This window comes from Pteropus vampyrus, unplaced genomic scaffold (genome assembly GCF_000151845.1).
Source record: "Pteropus vampyrus isolate Shadow unplaced genomic scaffold, Pvam_2.0 Scaffold18, whole genome shotgun sequence".
NCBI lineage: Eukaryota > Metazoa > Chordata > Mammalia > Chiroptera > Pteropodidae > Pteropus > Pteropus vampyrus.
In genome coordinates this window covers 11,561,213-11,582,183 of record NW_011888799.1, presented here as the reverse complement: position 1 = coordinate 11,582,183, position 20,971 = coordinate 11,561,213, and the positions used below count along the sequence as shown (strand labels likewise).

General features: G+C 33.0%; 1 protein-coding gene across 1 annotated transcript in view; it reads left to right on the top strand.

The window, feature by feature from the left end:
* Positions 1 to 20,098, top strand: part of LOC105288533 (cysteine-rich secretory protein 3-like) — a 35,847-nt gene extending 15,749 nt beyond the window's left edge. Inside the window, exons 3-9 of the mRNA XM_011354807.2 lie at positions 8,295 to 8,365; positions 11,760 to 11,876; positions 13,383 to 13,470; positions 15,023 to 15,171; positions 15,590 to 15,687; positions 17,549 to 17,637; positions 19,550 to 20,098. Coding sequence (XP_011353109.1) covers positions 8,297 to 8,365; positions 11,760 to 11,876; positions 13,383 to 13,470; positions 15,023 to 15,171; positions 15,590 to 15,687; positions 17,549 to 17,637; positions 19,550 to 19,677 — 738 coding nt within the window. The 5' untranslated portion in view covers positions 8,295 to 8,296 and the 3' untranslated portion in view covers positions 19,678 to 20,098. The remainder of the gene's footprint in view (positions 1 to 8,294; positions 8,366 to 11,759; positions 11,877 to 13,382; positions 13,471 to 15,022; positions 15,172 to 15,589; positions 15,688 to 17,548; positions 17,638 to 19,549) is intronic.
* The last annotated feature ends 873 nt before the right edge of the window (positions 20,099 to 20,971 follow it).

The following is a 20,971-nucleotide window of genomic DNA, read 5'->3' as shown; positions in this document are numbered from 1 at the left end:
AGAGACTTTTAGAAGATTTTCAATAAAAAGTCAATCTACCTAGGCAGCTACATTTATATAAATAATTTAAATATAATATATGTTGTGTATATTTTTATTTGGAAGCAATTTCTACATAGAATTTTATATTTGTCCTTGGCAAATAAAGAATGACTCTGGATAAATAAATAGTAAAAGACCATGGAGCTACCTAACAACAACATGTAAGTAGTTATTATTTACCTTGTAGAGGAAAGATTTTACTTTCAGAATATTTTATTAATGCTTTTCTTCTCAGCGGTTGAATGTCAGCCAGGGAGCTTAGAGAAGCCTTATTCTATTGTCAGAGAAATCTGGTGTTGCCTCTTCCCCTAGTTAAAGCTAAGCCAACATCTGCCTATATGACTAACTCTCTGGAGGAGAATCAAAGGAAATTAAACTGATGACAAGTTTCAAGCCCAGCAGCTACTCTATAATGGTATGTTGTAAGGTCAACTGGGGCCTCTGAATTGAGCACAGATTTGTACGAGATAAACTGAGAAGAAGCGTGTCAGAAATTTCAAGTAGTGTTTAAATCAAATACTGCTAAGAAATCAAGTAAAGAGAAGGTAGTTCATCCTTGAAAAGAAAAAAATTGTTTTTGAAGAATTGTCAAAGCAATTATTATCATTACAGATTTCCTACACGATAAAGTCTAGAAAATTTCCAAACTTTCTAGAGTGTCTAGGCTGCTTTCTGTCTCAGAGACAAGTGATAAAATGAAAGAAAGTGATCAGAATGAACATTAAATATTATAATTAGAGTTCAAAAATATTCGATTAGATACTTTTCTGTGCTGTGATTAATATATAAATTTGATATGCCCATAAGGCACACATTTCACACAAGTATCTTAATGCATGTAATGGCATCTTTTCAGGTCTGTATAATTGTTTAAAATATTTCCACTCCCTCCTTTCAGGAGTGAAGACTTTGAGACCAAGCAGTGTGGGCTTATATCCCAGTTCTCCTGCTTGCAAGTTTATGACAACTCATTACTAAATCTATGATCCTGAGAATGCCTAGCTGTAAACTGGGATATTGAATATCTACTCCCTAGATTGTTATGAGTTTTAAATAAGCCAAGAGTGATACTGTTGCTTCACACAAAACACCATATCACCATATAATGGCATTGTTATTTGTGGTTCACTTAGATGAAAAGGGTATGGACCTGAAAAGTTGCATGTAAATTATTTTCTCTATTGATAAATTTAATCCTTCTACACTCACGTTTATAGGTGATGCTTAAAAAGGACCTGGTTTTACTTTTCTCCATATAGTGAGCTAATTTTCCTAACACAATATGCTAGATAATCTGTTCTAATGCTTTTTTATGCTACCTTGTCTGGTCTGTCTCTTAAATTTCCTTTTCACTTCCCTTGGTTCATTTGTCTGTTCTTACAATAATATCGAATTTTTATAAACATAAATTTGAATAACTAAAAAGATTACTATAAATAACTAAAAAGATACCAAATTAGTTCTTCTTATAAGAGGTTTACTTAATTATCCATGTGCCCATCAGATATTCATTAAATTTTAAAGAATTTTTATATTAGTTTAATTTGAATTGATAGCTTTATTATATTAACGCGCACCATTTAAGAGCATAAAAATCTCTCAATTTACGCAGATCTCCTTTTATGTTTTTTACTAGAGTTCTAAAGTTTTCTCTGAAAAAGATTTTTTTATTCTCGGTTATTTCATAAATACTTTATAGTTTTTGTTACTATTAGGGGTAGCATCTTTTTAAAAATCTTTTCTAGTTGAATGTTGCTGATATATGACAATAGTATTTTTTGTAGGTTGATATTACATCTAGTAAACTTGTTGATTATAGTATATTCACTAGATAGATGACCATATCATTTGAAAATAACAATGATTTTACCTATTCCAAGACTAATGAATATATTATTTTCTTGTCTGATGGCTTTGATCAGGACCTCTTCAATAACAGTGAAATTTGTCATTTTTTCTTATCAATATCAAATGGAATGCACCTAGTTTCTCTAGTAACTATAATATTTGTTATAGATCTTTAGTATATTGCCATTATCCTCTGTTCTCCCCTATTCTCCTCTGTTCTCTTTTTAGCTGTAACCAGGGATTAAATTTAGTGAAATATTTTTTGCCGCTTTTTTTTAGTCAATTCATGTGATGAATCTGACCAATGAATTTTCTAATTTTGAAGTATTCTTGCAGTCCTGATATAAACTTTACTTGATCATGATGTTTTGCAATTGGTAAATTGATGTCTTGTTAAGATTTTCACATTTCATTTATAAAATGGGCCTTTATGTTATATACTATTATCCTCATCTGTTTTAGGAATCAATCTCAGAATCATTTCCATCTTCTGATGGAAACTCCTAAGTTTACATTTTAGGAAGAAACACCTTTGAGAGTAAGTAGTCATGTAATTTATACTTATATAATCCTTGGGAGTAGGAAGAAATAGAGATATAACTGTAACAGTAATGTAGAATAGTCCACATTTCTTTACTCTTGTTAGTTCCTCACACCTGATGAAGGTTTTTATGTTTCCTTGATGCTGTCTTGAACACGTATAGCACCAGAACAAGTGATTCCTTCTACAGGTACAGAATTTTACAATAAAGGGGACACAATGATTGTCTGGAAGCAAAAGCAGGAACTAAAAGTTGTTACTGTCACTGCATGATCAGATCAGCCATTGCCTCAGGATGCAACACCTTCCTCCACTTCATACTCACCACACACACACACACACACATCCATACACACATACTAGAGGTCATGAGAGACTTAATTCTCATCAGTTTGTCTCACTATCTTTTTGATACTTTCCTGGAAGCCATATTTCCATTTCACTTCTTTCATTTCTTTAGAGTTCATATTAGGGTGATAATCAGAAGCCTCTCTCTTTTGACATCCTGACTGGAATAGAAGACTAAAAGCTTACTTTTTAATTGGACTCTTCTATCAATTCTCTTATTAGCAACTAAGCAGATTCTCCCTAGTTTATAATTTGAAAATCCTTATTTCACAAAATGGACTTTTAAGGCAAGGTATGCCTGTATAATTTTTATAACTATATGTTTTTTATCCATTAACAAGCAGTGATATTATGTCTTAGAGAAAATAATTTATTTTATTTTTCAAATGAGTATTTCAAATGCAGTGGTGGTCTTAACATCAATGTGAAGAAGGAGCACTATAATACAGTTTAATTGTAGCATATATATTTATGCTTCAGAAAGACACAATTTGCTCTGCTGTCATTAGATAGTAGTATACCATCAATACCTGAAATTGTAAACCTTTGAAATCCCTGGATTTGGCTTTTCTCTACTCACACTTATGAGAAATTACTAATCTCTTTGAAAAAGGGGAATTACTAATAGCAGAGTGGAAAAGCATATAAAAGGAGAAAGTTGGTGAATTGCACATAACAAAATAACATTTTTAAGGGAAATTGTTTCAAAAGAATCTCAAGTTTGTCCCTAGGTAATTAAGCAGAGGAAACGTGTAACTACATACATTTGGAAATTGTTTTCATGCAAGAGAAAGACAGGAAGAGGCAGTTATTTTACCTAATTCTTTCTCATGCTTTCTGTATAACTCTACTCAATGAAAGTAAAATAAACTGTATCGTATCGGCACCTACTATTTAGGGAGGCCCCTGGGGAAGAGGAGTGGAGTGGAGCTAAATGCTTTTCTCTTCCAACTTACAGTAGATCTTAATTATATTTACCTCAGCTGTAATATTTACTTCCAGAGCCTGTGCTATGCTATATTCTTCCCCATCCTTCTTCAAAAGAATCAAAATTAATCAGGTCAAAAGAGAATAAAATTTTACCTTTTAGTTTTGTATATATGAGAATGTCCAAATAACTCACAATGTGGATATTTAAATAATGGGTTCCCCTAACGATAAGACTCTGAGGGTGGGCGGGAATCATGTTTTGTTCACTTGATCACATTTAACAATATCTAACATGCTATCCTGGATGGATTGTGTAAAACTTGACAAATGTCTGTCAAAGGAAAAATCAGGTATTCTACCTGACTGACATTAACTTGCAAAAAAAAAAAGGATCTGTTTTTCTCTGTGGCTCTCAAATTCTCCAGGAGGCCTTCAGGCCATTGCTGGGGGGATGGGCATTCTAGCTAAAGAGAGGGTCCTCTGGAGACTCTGAAAGTTTCTATAGCTCCACTACTGAGCAAGTATATAGTGAACCAGCTTTAGCCATCAGGCATTTAAAAGAATGTGGAGATGGTAGTCTGTCTTTTCCAAACTCAATCTAATTATGGAAAAAAGTCAAATGTACCTGAAGAAACTGAGAGAAATTATATCCTGTACATAATCAGAAAAATTGAATATAATCAAAAGTTTACTGGATGGGCTTTAAACACTTCTATCCAGGAATAAGATTAGTGTTTTTGGAGTTAGCTTGTGGGTTTCTTTGGAGAAAGGGAGACTGAAAGATTCTTGAAGGATGTGATTAGAATCAAGGTTTGAGAATTAACATGATCAAAGGCATAAAAACATATGATCAAAGGATAATGAAAGTATAAAAAGACTATCTCGATTAGATTTATGGAATAAAGATTATCTAATGAATGATGTCACAATTCGTGTTCCCCAAGCAATGCTAAGAAAATTTGAGACACAGGAAATTTATTAAGGAATGCACTTGGGATCAATTCCTTTGGAAAGGAGGAGAAGGAAGCAAGATTAGGCAAAAGTAGAAATTAAGCTGTGATATAGTTTCATTGGAGGGGAGGCTTCAGCCAATCAACTACTTCAGAGTAGTTCTGGAACTGGGAAGATGTTTCAGGGATGTTTCTAGTTGGAGTGAAGAGGTCAGGCCTTTATACCCCATATCTGACAGACATCAAATGAGGCTGCCATTTGAAGGGAGCATGACCTTGGGCCAGGTGGCTGTCTTCAGCAGAGGCAATCCTTGAAGGTCCTGGGAGCTGAGAGATTTCTGCTGGAAACACTCACTATCAGCTGAAGGAGCAAGCTGATAGTAAGCTCAAATGATAATAACAATAGTAAGGTTAATGCTAGGACTTGTATGTATATGGTGGTTGTTTTATGTTATCAAATTTCTTTAACGTTATTAATCTCCTTAAATGTCACAAAAACCCTATGAAGTAACCCTATGTCACCATATTTTAATATGACAGATGTAAATTTTCAATTTCATGTAGTTAAAGATGAGCTGGGTAAAAAAGGACCAATAACATCAAGAAAAATCCAGGCTTCTTAACACTTACATTGCTCTCTTTTATCATGATGCAGGTGCCAAAGTTTATGTTTGTTCAATAGGGGATCAGGTACCTCTGCAAAATAAAAATGACTCCTTTTGATATTAAATTTATGTATTTGCTTTATATAGAAATAAGTTTATTTTTTCTTTCCATGTTTTTCCTTTTCTGGCTTCAAATTCCCCTTCTGTTCTTTTACCTCTTCCTCCGTTTCACCTAAAAACTATAATATAAACAAAACTAATCTTTTCCTATTGCTATGAGTGAAATTTTAATTGTACAGAACATTGTAGGAACATCTGTATAAGTTGTATTCATTATAAAACCCTTACAGGAACATGCTATCAACTTTGTGATTACCATTCCAACTCCCTCCCTTCCCATCCTAGTTGTTAAATGGACAAAAACACGTTATTAAATAGTCGACAAAGCTCCCCATTATTTCAATACATTTATATAAATAGAGATTATCATTGTGGCATATGCTTTCAACTCAAAATGGACAGCCTAAGAAAATATATTTGAATTCTCAAAATCTTAGGACTTTTATTTTATATTTGAAGGACAACAAAAAAGGTTTGACTTATCTGTTAATAATGTGCATTAATTTTTTCTGACTTTCTCAAATATGTTCACTAATTTATTATCTATTTACCAGTCACAAAAAGATTTATAGCAATGTGTTATTTTTGTCAAGGCAAAAAATTCATTAAATGCTTTCATTCTACCCAAAACTCCATGTCTCCAAAAATTATAGTACAGTTTATTGGGAAATGGACACTGAGGTTAAAAGAAAACTTGGGTTCTGTCCCAGCTATGCACTAACTAACAATGAGACGATCAGGAGATCACTATCTCCATGCCTCTGCTTTCCATTTTCTTGAACATCATAATGCCTAATCTATTAGCTATACCTGTTTGCAAAAATGTGGTTAAAGTAACACGTTTGACAAAGTCGGAGGCACTTTTCCAAGAGTTAACAATTCTCTTGGAATAAAGATCTTTCTTTTTCCTAATTATTGTAATTACAGTAATGTAGACTTACAGAAAATACAGAAAAGAATGTTTAACACATGAAGATAAACTCATTCTCTTGTATTTCTGTCTAACCTCATTTGTTCTTTGCTTGGCTTTTTGTCTGACCATTCATTTTGTGGGAGAAGAGGATAAGGACCTGTTTCTGTTACTATCCTCCAGGAGAATTATAATGTACATATTTTCCAGATGTCCTTACACATCAAGATGATTAATACCACTATGTAATAACATTTTTGTTAACTTATCTTAAAATTGGTCCCAAATACCTATGCCATGGAGTTTTTGTCATAAAACCATAAGAAAAGCAGAGCTGCATTGAGATATATTTGCTGGATAGTATTTGGAGGTAACCCGCAATCTCAGTGCCTTGCTCACTCATGTACACTGGAATGCAGATATGTAGCTCCAGAAGATTTCAAATTACTACATGTTATGGACAGTAGAGCACACTTGAAAATATTGCAACCCTCAAATATTAAACATGAGAATGTATATAGCCTGCTAGGGCTACCACAACAGAGGTTTGGTGGCCTAAACAACAGAAATGTATTTTCTCACAGGTCTGAAGGTTAGAAGTCTGAGACCAAAGTGCCAGTATGGTTAGTCTCTGGTGAAATTTCTCTTCGAGGTTTGCAAACAGCCACCTTCTTACTGCGTTCCCACATAGCCTCTTCTCTGTGTGCAGGAAAGAGGGTGTGATCTCTGGTATCTCTCCTTATATAAGCACTAACCCTATTGGATCAGGTCCCGTCTTTATGGCCTCTTTCAACCTTAATTACTTGCTTAGAGGCCCAAATACAAATACACACACACTGGGGATTAGGGTTTCAACATATGAATTTGGGGAGGGTACAAACTTTCAGTTGTAACAGAAGGTTAACGATTTCTCATATATTATATGGTATTCTCTCTTTTTTTTCTTTTAAACTTAACTTTGACACATAAGCACTTTCCTTGTTACAAAACCATCATAAACATAATTTTATGTCTAATATACTCTAATAAGAGGATGTATTCTAATTTATTTAGACATTTTATCTTCCTGTTAATTAAGCATTAATTAATTATGTTTTACCCTATTAATATTGTGATAAAATTTATGCCTAAAGGTTTTCAGGATATATTATTCCCTCAGGATTCCAAAAAGTTGAATTAATGAAGCAAAGCATATGAACATATTAAGGGTGTTAATATAAACTGCGCTAGTAATCCTTTAAAAGCAATTTTCTGTTTTTAGATCGGAGAGTATTACCTTTTTTTGAAATTTGAAGCATTGTAATAAAAAGAAATGTTTGAATGAAAATGAAGATGATACTGGCTGCATATGCAGAACTGAAGAGAGTAGTTGAAAGTGTTAAAAACAAACAAACAAACAAACAAACAAACAAACAAACAAAAAATACTAACTTCTTAGTAGATTTGCCTAGGGTTCTGTGAAGGGCAAGTATATAAGCCAGAGGCCTGGGCAGAAAGAAATGGTATATGCTAACTGGTAAATTGAAGAGATGTTAATTAGTGGATATTTGTAAAAGTAAACAGGGTTTAAGGAAACCATCAAGGCCTAGTACAGTAGTACCCCAGTAACAGAAACAGGATCTATGACTACTCCTAAATGGTCAGTGTAAGGAAGCCACTCCCAGAATGTGAAAAGAGGAGCTACATAGACAAGACTGTGGAACTAGGGTGGAATTGGGTAGTGTAACCTTAACATTTACAGATGTATTACTTCAAGAGCTCCAGTCAAGAACATCTGTTTGTTCTTCATCGTCTACCTAGAAGTCTTGCTTTTGACGTTGAATCCATTATCACTCTACTGGCACCCTGAAACAAATCTGCTTTTGTTATGTTACTGATGAATTTGAGATATCTGAGATCATTACATTGTTTTATTTTGGGTTTTTTTTCCCCTGTGTTTAAAAGTCCAGGCACTAAACATTCCAATGCTGGTCTTTGTCCCCTTTGTTTTGTTTTCCCAGCAATGGCATTATTCCCGGTGTTGCTGTTTCTGGTTCCTGTGCTGCTACCATTCTTTCCTGCAAATGTACAGGTAGGGTTGAGGATGAAAATCTTTTCAGAATGATTCAATCATTCTTGAGGCACATCAAGCTACTAGATCAATTTTCAAAAGTAAAAAGGGCTAGAGTGTCTAGTACATCGCAAAGAACTCATTGATTACTCAAGGTACCTAACACAATTAAATCTAAGGCTGTTGACCCACCAGTATGGTAACACTTAGTCACCTGAAAATACTGACCACTGGAAATGTGGACGGTCGGAATTAAGTTCTGCGTAAATGTAATACACAACAGACTTAGAAGACTTAAAAAGAAATAAAATATCTCAATAATTTTAATATGAATTGCATGATGAAAACATGTATTTTGAATATGTTAAATAAAATATATTTCAATATTAATTTAATGTTTATCTTTTTAAAGTGGCCATCAAAAAATTAAAATTATGTATTATGCTTTATTTATTTTTTTATTGACAGTATTCATCTATAAATTTGAAAGCTATCAAAACTTCTTTTATCACAAGATCTTTTCTTTTTTCTTTTTTTCAGGATCTTTTCTGATTTCCTTTTACTTAATCCATTTCAATGTGATCCCTCCACAAAATTAACAATATATAATCTCAAATTAGTAAAACTTCTTCACTTATATCACCACATTTAATTTTCATAGTTACTGGGTGAGGATAATTGAATCTATATTTTTAATGTATAAAAAGAAAATTCACTAAAGTATTAAATATTTGATTTTTTCATAACTTTTACAATTATTATGTATAAGATAAGATGCTCTTATTGTTTGTGATATGCTGCTTCACTTTAATAATCTCAAAACAGAATGAGTTGTTCTCTTTCAATTGGCTCGTAGGTACCTGTAGAAAGTATCTCTCTTCAAATCAGAAAACCTCTGAATGTAAGGAGCTATAGGTTCTCACACTCTTCTTTAGCTTTGGGCATACAAGATTAGCTAGGACTCCCTAGACCAGAGAATTCTGATACAAGGGCAAGCATCATTTAACATTTGTAAATAAAGTCATTATGTTACTACAATCAGATTTTTAATCGAAGATGATTTTTTCATCGCTAAGGGCTTCATTCCAGAAATTTGTTGTCTTCTCAATTTCTTCCCTAAATATTTCCTTTTATGGCCCTTTCCAATCTCCCGACACCTCTTTGGTCCATCTCCTGTTTTCATTTATAAAATTAATAAAAAGAGATATCATTAAAATAAGAGAGAGACATATCATTTGCCTCTTGCACCACTAAATTTTTGCTGAGAAAATGCTTTACATACCCTCTTCCCAGTGTGTTTTCTGTACCTTCTTTCTCAAGATGCCTGGAAAACATTATTCATCTCTCAAAATCCCAATCCAGAACATCTTTTTTTGATGGTCTAACCCCAATCAAGAAGGGTCAATCCATCCTTTCTCTATATCTAGTAGATGCTACCTATCATTTTATGTATCATGTGATATTATAATTATTTATATCATATTGCTTATCCAATATAAACTCTTTAAGGATAGATAGATGCCATATTGTATACTTTTTATTTTCAATACTCTATATTCAACATTTTTCACCCGTCACATAATAAAATCTTTATTGATACTTATTTTATAAAGCAAGCAAAGCCATGTCTTCATTAGTAGAATTTTTATCTACAAAGCAAGATGGGGTTAGAAGCAGGAAATAAGTACTTCTCCTGTCTCAGGGGCCAAATTTTGAGCTGCTTTGAAATGAAACTATTTTAAGCAGGTGTTCGAGGGTTATTAGGACATATCCAGGGTTGTTATTTTATGCTTCGACATAATACAGAGATCGGCCACCACTAATATAATAACCCATTGCATTCTTTCTAACTTAGGAATCAGTAGCTGGGAAAGTGCCAGATCTGTGGGTGCCTTCGTATTCATTCTTGGTCCTTGTCCTTAAGAACATATAAGCAGGTGGGAGAAATAGACTCATAAGTAGATAGTGGCAATAGAATGTGGTCAGACCTATGTCTGCAGTATTTGGAGAGCTTCAAGAGAACTCAGTATTGCAGAAAGGAAAGAATAACTTGTCTCCAGGTGTTAAGGAAAATCTGTAAAGGGCCCTGTCTTTCACACTTACACTTCAAAATCTTGTTCATGTTCATATAACATCACATTCTCGTGTAAATTTAGGTCATCAAATTGTGTAAATTTTATGCAACAATTCACACACTGTACTCTACCTCCAGGCTTAACCCCACCCCCCCATATACATATACAAAGATAAACCAAAAATATATTTGATTTAAATTTTTTAATTTTATTAAATTTATTGGGGTGACATTAGTTAATAAAAATATATAGATTTCAAGTGTACAATTCTATAATACATTATTTGTATATTGCATTATGTATTCACCACTCAAAGTCATCTACTTTTATCACTATATATTTGATCTACTTTACCCTTTTCAACATACCCCTACCCCTTTCCCTCTGGTAACCACCATACTGTTGTCCGAGTCTATGAATTTTTGTTTGTCTTGTTCATTTGCTACTTTCAATTTTAGATCCCATATATGAGTGAAATCATGATTCTTGACTTTTATCCATCTGACTTATTTTGCTTAGCATGATAATCTCAAGATCCATTTATGTTGTCACAAATAGCAGTATTTCATCTTTTCTTATAGCTGAGTAGTATTCCATTGTATATATGGACCTCCTCTTCTTTATCCAATCACCTACTGAAGAATACTTCAATTGTTTCCATGTCTTGGATATTGTGAATAATGATGAGCATCTGATTTAATACTTTAAATATATTTCTGTTACTAAAAGAAACAAAGTCAACAATAACCCATTAACTGGATGAATTTGCTACCTCTAAATTGACGCAGGGATTTGTTTAATGTTGTAAAACTGTCTCTTGAGCAACTCCATAAAATCTGCTGCATAATAGGTAGAATCTTTTGCTCATGTTGAATGTACTTGGACTGGTCCTAAACATTTTTTCTCTAAATACAGACACCTTGTCAGGTCAAAGTTCCTCTTAAAGTCTAGAATGAGTCACCTGCCCCTACTCTTAACACTTCCTTACTGCAGCCTGATTATGAATGAGAATGTCTTAATGGTTTCTATCTTGTAACTTGCCATTATTTTATCACACATATATCTAGAAAAATCACATTAAGACTAGAAATTGGTATTTGTGGTCTCAGAGGTGTTGTTAATTGTCATGCCATAAATTATATCTCTACTCTCAAAATTTAACTCTGTTTCTTTCCTATTTAAAAGTCATAGCTTTGGCTCAGATTTATTGATAATATTTAACAACACTGGCTTGAACTGTACACTTTTTAAATGATCTTTGCTCTCTTGAATTAACTTATTCATTCATATGCATTTTTCAAAACTTACAAAAATATAATTCTAATTTGGCTTTCCTTTAGGCTTCAAATGTTGATGCTTTGTCAACCACTCGAAAAGAAATCCAAAGAGAGATTGTAAATAAACACAATGACCTAAGGAGGGCAGTCTCTCCACCTGCCAGTAACATGCTGAAGATGGTAAGAAGCAGTCACAAGGAAAGTGGCTTGAGCCAGCTACGATAAGTTCAAGCACCTAGTAAATAAGATCTCTTAAGAACTTTGTGACTGAGGAAGTTCTATTTTTGTTATTTAATTGAGGTTTATTACCAACAAGGCAAAAATACTTTTTTTTATTATTACATATACCATTTTGCTTATAAATTGTATATCCCCCTACTATTATATGTTCTATTCACTAGAATAGTATAATCTATCAGGATCAATTCACTATCATGCCCATTTCAGAGTTTCCCAACTCTGTGACTAGAATTTCTGTTCCCAGAAAAAAAAATGCACATATAGAGACTGCATACAATCTCAGGGTGCCCATGGAGCCCCTGAAACTCCTTCATAAGCCCTGGGCTAAAACCCTGGCCCTGAGGTTAGCGTGTGTCCTCTGACCCTGATAAATTGACTTTTAAACACTTTCTACTGGCATTTTCTGTTCATTTTGATCCAAAACAACTTTTGAATAAATTTTCTGGCTGTATGCAGCTCTCCTGTCCAGTCCCTCTCCATAGAGTCAGACCTACAATATCATCATCAATATAATCTTCATTATTAATGTCCACTCCATCTAAGTCCACCTTATACTCTAGATCTTTTCTAAGAAACATGTTGTTAGTAGGGGAAATTTAAGTTTTGCTGACTTGAAGCTTAAAGAAACCCTCTTTAAGGAAGAGAATACAAAACTATCTTATTACTGCAATTTTTACAAAATAAAATTAAAAAAAAATGGCCAGACATATTTTGAGGTCCCCTAGCACAACCTTGGAAGGGCCTATGCAAGTGAGGGGCCCAAAACTTAAGCTTCATTGGCTTCATGGGGTAGAGCAGGAATTCTTAATTTCACTTTATAATGGTTATATACTTATCAAGTTTGCAGGGCTATTTAAGTTGTGGAGGCAGAATTAAAACCAAATATTTGACGTCCAATAATGGCCATTGTTTTTCCACTTACTTTCCTAATCTAGGATCAAGAAAGCTTTTTCCTTTTGGGATCAAGGACATTTAGGGTAAAACAACCCAATTTTTCTGGACCCAGTACTGAAAGTCATGTCTCCCAAATGTATTCAGTAGGAAAAAACAAAACAAAAAAAGGAACTAGAAACAAAGTATGCCAGCTCAGTATTACAGGAGAAATAATCTCATTTATCTACATGTTTATCAATAATTATAGTAGGACCACTATGTGCTATCATAAATAGACTATTAACTATCTTATATTTTTTAATTACTTAGGGTAACCATACTATCTATATTTCCTTGTCAAGCAGAAATAGGTTCATCAAAAAAAATATGTCTGATTATAATGCATTATATATTATATACATATATATAATATATAATGCATGTATATTATATGCATATACAGAAATTTTATAATGATGTGAATGAACCTACCAATCTCATTATAAACCTTATTTATGCTCCTTTGTGGTTTGAGTCACTAAATGCATATATTTTTTTCCCTCCTTGTTTTAGAAATGGGACAGCAAGGCAGCAGAAAATGCCCAAAAGTGGGCAAACAAATGCCTTTTGAGACACAGTCAGCAAAAGGATAGAGCAATTGGTATGTAAATTAATATTTATTGAGTAGGTGAACAAGTAAAATAATAAGGGGCTATTTTTTTGATGTTGCATTAAGAAATCTTTGTGAATAAATATTGCTTGTAATGCTGCCTTTTTCAAGATGAAGTGTCTCCATGTGAGGAAAAAAATCTGGAAAGCACCACCTGTGCTTATTGAGTGTTTTATATTTTACAAAATTGTCTCACACAATATCACATTTGTAGCTCTTAACCATCTTATGCATAAAGCAGGTCATGTATTATCTTTTTTTCTATTTTAGAGTAGGGAATGGACTGTCAAAGGGAAAATGATTGGTAATTAGTGTCATATATAGAAAATTTAAAATGAGAATTTCTGACTTCTAACCCAGCGCCCTTTTCATATTATGGAACTGTTTGCGTTTTAAAAACTATTTATAGCCAATGTATAAAATATGCTGAATTTTTCAAAGTTTCTGAATTTTACTCAAAAATATTTAGCATGTTTTTAATATTTGATGACAGTAAGTTGTCTTTTGTATGTTCTATATGCCCACAATACATGCACCTCGAATAATCTATACGACATAACTTCTACATCAAGGAATATAAACACAATTAGATAAAATATTATATGTATAAACTATTAGAAAAAATATTTACTTAAATTATTGAAAAGTGACAGATATAGGAAAGCCCAATTTGCAAGTAGTAAATAAATCTCCTGTTTTGAAAGTAGGACTGCCATTGTTATTATAATTTAATGAAATTATGAAGAGGGATGACTATATTCAGTAGAAGATTGAAACAAATTGTTTTGAAGATCCCAGTTTAGTTAGAATCTCAGTTTATTTGTTTCTCTCTTTAAAAAGCTATCCAAGAGTAGTGTACATTCCCTTTATGTAACATGTAGACGTTACATTTCAAATCATCCAAACATAAATATTAATTTTAAAGCTTGAAAAATATATTGAAATGTTCTGGGGCTGCAAAGCAATTTTTTTTCCTGTGTCTTTGAGGAGAAGTTAAGTTGTGACATTTTGATTTGCTGATTAAAGGGAGACCCATAATCTTAAAAAATATTGTCCTTCTTGGTGTCATTTCCTTCATGCTCAAGGCTCTTAAAGATGGAGCATAAAAGTTTTTACAAAGGTTACACAAAATAATAATTCTAAACATTTATTCAAGTTGCTATATATGAAAAATCTCCGGTAAGAGTGGATTAGAGTAAGAGAGAATATTATAAGAGTTGCTTTCTGCTTTCAGAAAGCTTACAATACACAGCAGAGAGCACATGAGGTATATACTAATGAATAATTTAATATGTAAATGAATGACTCTAGGCTGAGTAGATATTAAAAAGGACTTCATCAACTCAAAATTTTGCATGTTGACATCAGCCTTAATGTGTTTGGCACATCTGTCTTCTATTCACTTATAGCTTTTAAGGAACTCCTATGGATTAATCAACAGCTAGCAACAATGGCACTGTGTTTGAAGAACAGGGACTCTGATATATATAGTAACCATTGTATGTTTTATTGCTTTCCCCATGAATAATTTGTTTCTTCTTAGGGACAAGGAGCTGTGGTGAGAATCTCTTCATGTCAAGTTACCCTGCTTCATGGTCAGATGCAAGCCAAAATTGGTACAATGAAGAACGTGATTTTATCTATGGTGTTGGGCCAAAGCGTCCTGATGCAGTGGTTGGACATTATACCCAGGTAAGAGAAACAAACAAAAACCTTTTTTGTCATAAATGCACTAAAAAGAAAACTTCTCTAAATTTTTACTGATTTCAATGTTGAATCTGAGGGAAGATCTCAAGTAGGCAAAAGACAATCCGCATTTTGTGGGTATTTCAGCTGTTAGCTGTCATTTGTAAAAGGCCTGCAGGTTCTTGGTAGGGAAATCTACTCTGTATTTTTCTAATAGTCTAAATGGATAAAGCAATGAATGTACATGAAAATGTAATATTTTTAAAGATCTTTAATTTAATTCAATAAACTAAATATATCCATAAGATATATGAATACATAATACATCAATAACGTTCTATTCAGATTTTTTATTTCCTACAATTTTTTTTCATCTTTCCTTCTTCTTTAATGTACTTTTGTATCCTCACCTATTTGCATATAGGTTGCTTGGGCCTCCTCTTTCAGCATTGGATGTGGAATTGCCCATTGTCCCAATCAACAAGTTCTAAAATACTTCTATGTTTGCCAATATTGTCCTGCGTAAGTATACACTTTCAAATTTGCTGTCAATAATGCCATCAGCAATTCAATCTTTTAAAATTATCATGTAATAGACAAAACAGACTAAAAAAGCATGTTTCAGTGGAGAGATAAATCTTTAGAAAGGTTTTCTAAATTTGAGACACAACCCTTCTCAGAAAAAAGACCAGCTTCTCAGTTTCAACTATAATATTCTGAAACTGTATTCCCTCATGACAAAAATGATTTGTCTTCCCCCTCAATTGCCTTTCCCAAGGCTCAGGGTCACTCCACACATATCCAGAGTATGTAGTTCTCTAGATTTGGTACCGTCAGTTTTTATGAAGTTCACATTCTATAAAGTGAAAGCTTGATTGTGAAGCCAAGAGTGAAGGTGAGGTAGCAAATGGAAATGACATTTTAGTAACCCTAACCCTTTGTATTCAAATGTTCCTATTCCTACTTATGCAAAAATATCTATAGTACATCATTAAGAATTGATTAAATCTTGGGCCTCAAATACTTTTCAAAAAATCCTTGATATATTTCAAGTTGTCGAGAAAAGGTAACATCTTAAGTCATTGCTTCTCAGAATTTCACACAAAAATCTCTAAAGGAACCATTCATTAAGATCTTGGTTTATAGCAGCAAATACATCCCTTCCTCAAGCAATGTGTTTGAATTATCCACAAAATTCCAATGAACATATTGAAGATGTATTCTCAATAAATAGGTTGTTATTAATGTTTGAAATTCCTTGTCATGAGAAGGAAAGTTTTGACCCAAACTTTGCTTCTTACATGATTTATTTTGAGACCATAGAAGACCCAGGTGAGGTTAGGTTCCAATTTAAGAAGTGTGACCTTCCTGCAAGCACCTATTAGGATTTAGAAGAAAGAATTGAAGGGTCTTAGGAGAATGAATCCAAACTCACTGCCTGGCTGTGGATCCAGTCATCTGTAGTAAGAGCTGGAGTGAAAAGTGAGAGAATTTCCAAAACACTTTTATATCTATTTCACAAATTTTCCAAGGATTCACACACATATAGCTGTCTTCTGTACAGGGAGATTGAGATTCAGATACTTTGCCTTGGGTCTTGGGCTCACTAGGTCCAAGTGAAGCTTTGACTCCCTTTTATTTTCAAATAGTAGCCAATAGGATAATAGTCATCAATGAGGTACAGGCTAGTCACTGTTAAGACCAATATACATTAGAGATTAATGTCAATTAAACCTTTTTATTCTAAATAACATTCTCATTTTTAGTAAACATAAAAATCTCACACACAAAATCTCTATAGTCAAAATCTTTCCTAATATATCTACCCCCCAAACTACTTGAAAATATCGCCATCCCGCATCTTGAAGCTAAAAATTATCCTAGAGCTTTACTTTCTCCAGTTTATATTATACAAATTATTAATAATTATAGCTTCCTTTTAAAATATAAAATTACATTTAACAGTAAGTGTTTTCCATACTGTAACCCTCTATCCCCACAGGAGCTTCTTCTGTCTCTCTAGGAGATATGTTTTACCCCTAGCCAGCACCTTAGGGTGCACTGACTTAGGAATTTCACTGAGTCTACTGAGAGATGAAGAGTGTTATCATACAGAAATATACCCTGAAAACTTTAGATTCTGTGAATCCCATTTCAGTTTCTCAGGTTGTGAGATCATGGTCAAGGAAGTGAGTGTATGTGTTAATTGTTAGATTACTTTGCATTGGTATTTGAGTACACATTGGCAATATTAGTTTTTCAGTCAATATGATTAAAATCAATGAATAAATATTCAAGTATATACAGTGATCAATGTTACTCTTGGAGCATAAACTAAACTGAAAAATGAAAAACATTTGACATGTTGTATTTCAAATTTCAGTGGAAACATTAGTAACAAAAAAAATACGCCCTACCAGAAAGGAAAACCTTGTGCCAGCTGCCCTGATCACTGTGACAATGGACTATGCAGTAAGTTTGAAGTCATTAACTTGCTAGTATAACAAAATGACCTGACATTTTTGTTTAAGAATTAGACAATCTTCTGAACCAACTTAAGCAATGCTTTCATATAAAAAACAATAATAAAATTTTTTTAACAGAATGCGTTTAAGCAAAAATTTACACTATTCAGTATTCATGTATTATTTGCAATGAAAGCCTGTTACCACCTGTAACCTAATTTATTTTAATTAAATGTGAATTTTCTTTTCACCCAAATTAATGCCATTATAACAAAAGTGGCATCTTGAAAAGAAGATATAAAGGTGTGAGACTGTAGAACATGGCTCAATTCTGGACAGGCACAGCAAATATAATTTTTTATAACATACTAAATTCCTCATTTTCCTCATAGTATAGTTAGAATCATCAAGTTTAATTTAATAACCACATGCACTTTTGTTTGCTAGTGATTTTTTTTGTTCTCTTTAAATGTCTATCAAATCTGCATATAGTATCATTAGCTCACAGAAGTCTCAAAACTATTTTAGCAGAAGAGAATAAAATTAATGTCATATAATATCTCATTTCCAGCATTGCTATGAATTGAGGTACAAAAAGTTGGTATTTTTGTTTAGTTGAGTTGTATTACTAAAATTGTGAACAATAAAAATGATCCATTAACTTAAATTTTTGCCTTTCGAATGCATTCACTTGACTGAATCGTAGCATTTTTTTGAGTGAAATGTATAGCCATAATATAGAATATTGAGATTATATAAAAGCTATAAATTAGCTAAAAAAGAAAATACTTATACCTCTGCTGAATATTATTTATTAAGGAGTTTGGAATTTATCCTATTAGTAATGAGTAGCCAATCGAAAGATTCTAAACAGAAGAGTGATGAGATCAGACCTGTGTTTTATAAAGCGCTCTTGACAGTAGTATGAAAAAACAAATGGATCAAAGCTAGCTTGGAGACTTGAAAAAACATAGGTTCAATAACAAATCGATGTCTTTTTTGCATGAGGACAAAGTGAATGAAGAGAAATAGTTTATAAGAGATAGGAAGAAAGTAGAATAGCCAGTGTTTATTACTTGTGCTTATTAAGCACTGATAAAAAGTAGAGGGAATAGAGTTCAGGTTGATTCCCAGTGCCTGGTTTTAATAACTTAGTAGTTGGGAGTGCCATTTCTTTGAGATTTAGTGAATCAAGTTGGGAGTTGGGGAGGGATTCCAAAGAAATGCCAAGCTTATAGGTAGGATGATAAATTTAGTTTGAAATTTCTTGAGTTTATAACCACTGAGGGACATCCAGGTGGAAATGTCCAATAGTTATAGTGAAATTCCCTCCTATTTTTACTTTTTAAATCCGCACTTTTTCATAATGACTTCTTACTTCTGAAAGAAATATTAATGGCATTAGAGTCTAGTGGCAACGGTGTCCAATATAACTTTTTGCAATGATGGAAATGTTCAATATTTGCACTGTCCTGTAAAGTAGCCCATATAGACACATTGGCTGTTTAGCACTTGCAATATAACTAGTATCACTGAGGACCTGAAATTTCAACGGTCTTTTGTTTTAATTAATTTAAGTTTAAATGTGAACAACCTCATAGCTAGCGGCTTTGGGATAGTGAAGTTCCAGAGAGATTCAGTTAAATTCATTTTACTCTCTTTTCTGAGGGAGGGAAATAAGTCAGTCATTTTAGAAATATTTGGAAAAGCTCAAAATTTAAAATGATAGCTTAATCAGTGAATTTAACTAAGGAACCTTATGTATCCCTCAAGATGTGAAATGGCCATCATAGTGTAATGAAGAATGCCAACTTGTTTGCTGTATTCCCTACTCTTCATTCACATTGAGTTTATTCTTTGTGTTGCTGCTATGAAGGAAAATGATAATGAAGTGCCTAATTTCTTTGTTTTCATTTCAGCCAATAGTTGCGAATATGAAGATGTTTACAGTAACTGTAAACAGTTGAAAAATCAACTGGGATGTGAACATGCTCTCACCAAGAATAGTTGCAAGGCTTCCTGCAATTGTTCAAACAAAATTTATTAAATGACCAATACATACTGAACATGGCTAAGTAGAGGAAAGCCAGATCATCAACTTACACTTGACTTTTATTAGCAAGGAAATCATAGACATGCTAGCTAGAAATTTGATTCCAAATAGTAACATCTTTTTCTCTTGGATCTGCTTTTTATTTTACAGAAATCTCTTTCATACAAAGGGATAAAAGGTAACAACTTTGGATTTTGATATAAATATGGAGATTCTGAAAGTTACATGAAAGTCTCTTATGACTAAAGTCACTAGAAATCTGAATTGAAATTGAGAATCATGTTCCTAGAACAAAATGTACAAAAAGTATGGAACTTGATATCATCGTCACATGAATCCTGGACTATAGTCTTCCTTCCTGGGTTCACTTTATAGCTAAATATCTTTAAAGAAGTATTAACATATGCAGGCTTTAATTCCTCCCTCTTCTCACTTATTTAGCTTCCATCCTTATAATTATATTATTTTTTTCTTCCCAAGGTAACTCCAACCTTCAATTTTCCAAAAATCAATGAAGACTTTTCATTCTTCATCTGCATAAATTGTACAATAAAATATGACCATGCCTTCCTTTTTAAAACCTATGTTGGCATAGACAAATCTTAATATAGTAAATGTAAATACTCTTTCTACCAAGAGATAAAACTTCGACCTCTTCCTTTTGAGTCTGGGCTGAACTTAGTTGCTCATATCCAAAGTGTAAAATATGAAAAGAGAACAATAGTAACTTTTCAGTAGAGAAATCTGGCAAATGCCATCTTAACCAAGTTATCACAGTTAACATTACCTATAATAAGTCTTGTGGACTCACGTATATCTTTATATAAGATGATAAAAGGGCATTTCATTTCCATGGTATTACTTCCAAAACTTTGTGACCCAAATGTTGTTAAGGGATAAAATGTCAAACAAACCTAAACTAAGAGACATTCTACAAAATATCTCTGACCAGGACTCCTCAAAACTGTCAAAATCATGAGCAATAAGAAAATTCTGAGAAATTGTTACAGACCAGAGGAGACTAAGCAGACGAGAACTAAATAAGATGTGGTATCCTGAATTGGATCCTAGAGCAGATAAAGGTCATTAGTAGAAAAATCAGTGAAATTGGAACAGAGTCTGGAGTGTTTTAATAGTAATGTTGATTTCTTAGTCTTGACAAATGTATCGGGGTAATGTAAGGTGATAACATTAGGGGAAACTGAAACTGGGTACAGAGTACATGGAAATTCTCTGTATTATCTCAGCAAAATTTCTGTAAATCTAAAACTACTTCAGAATAAAAAAT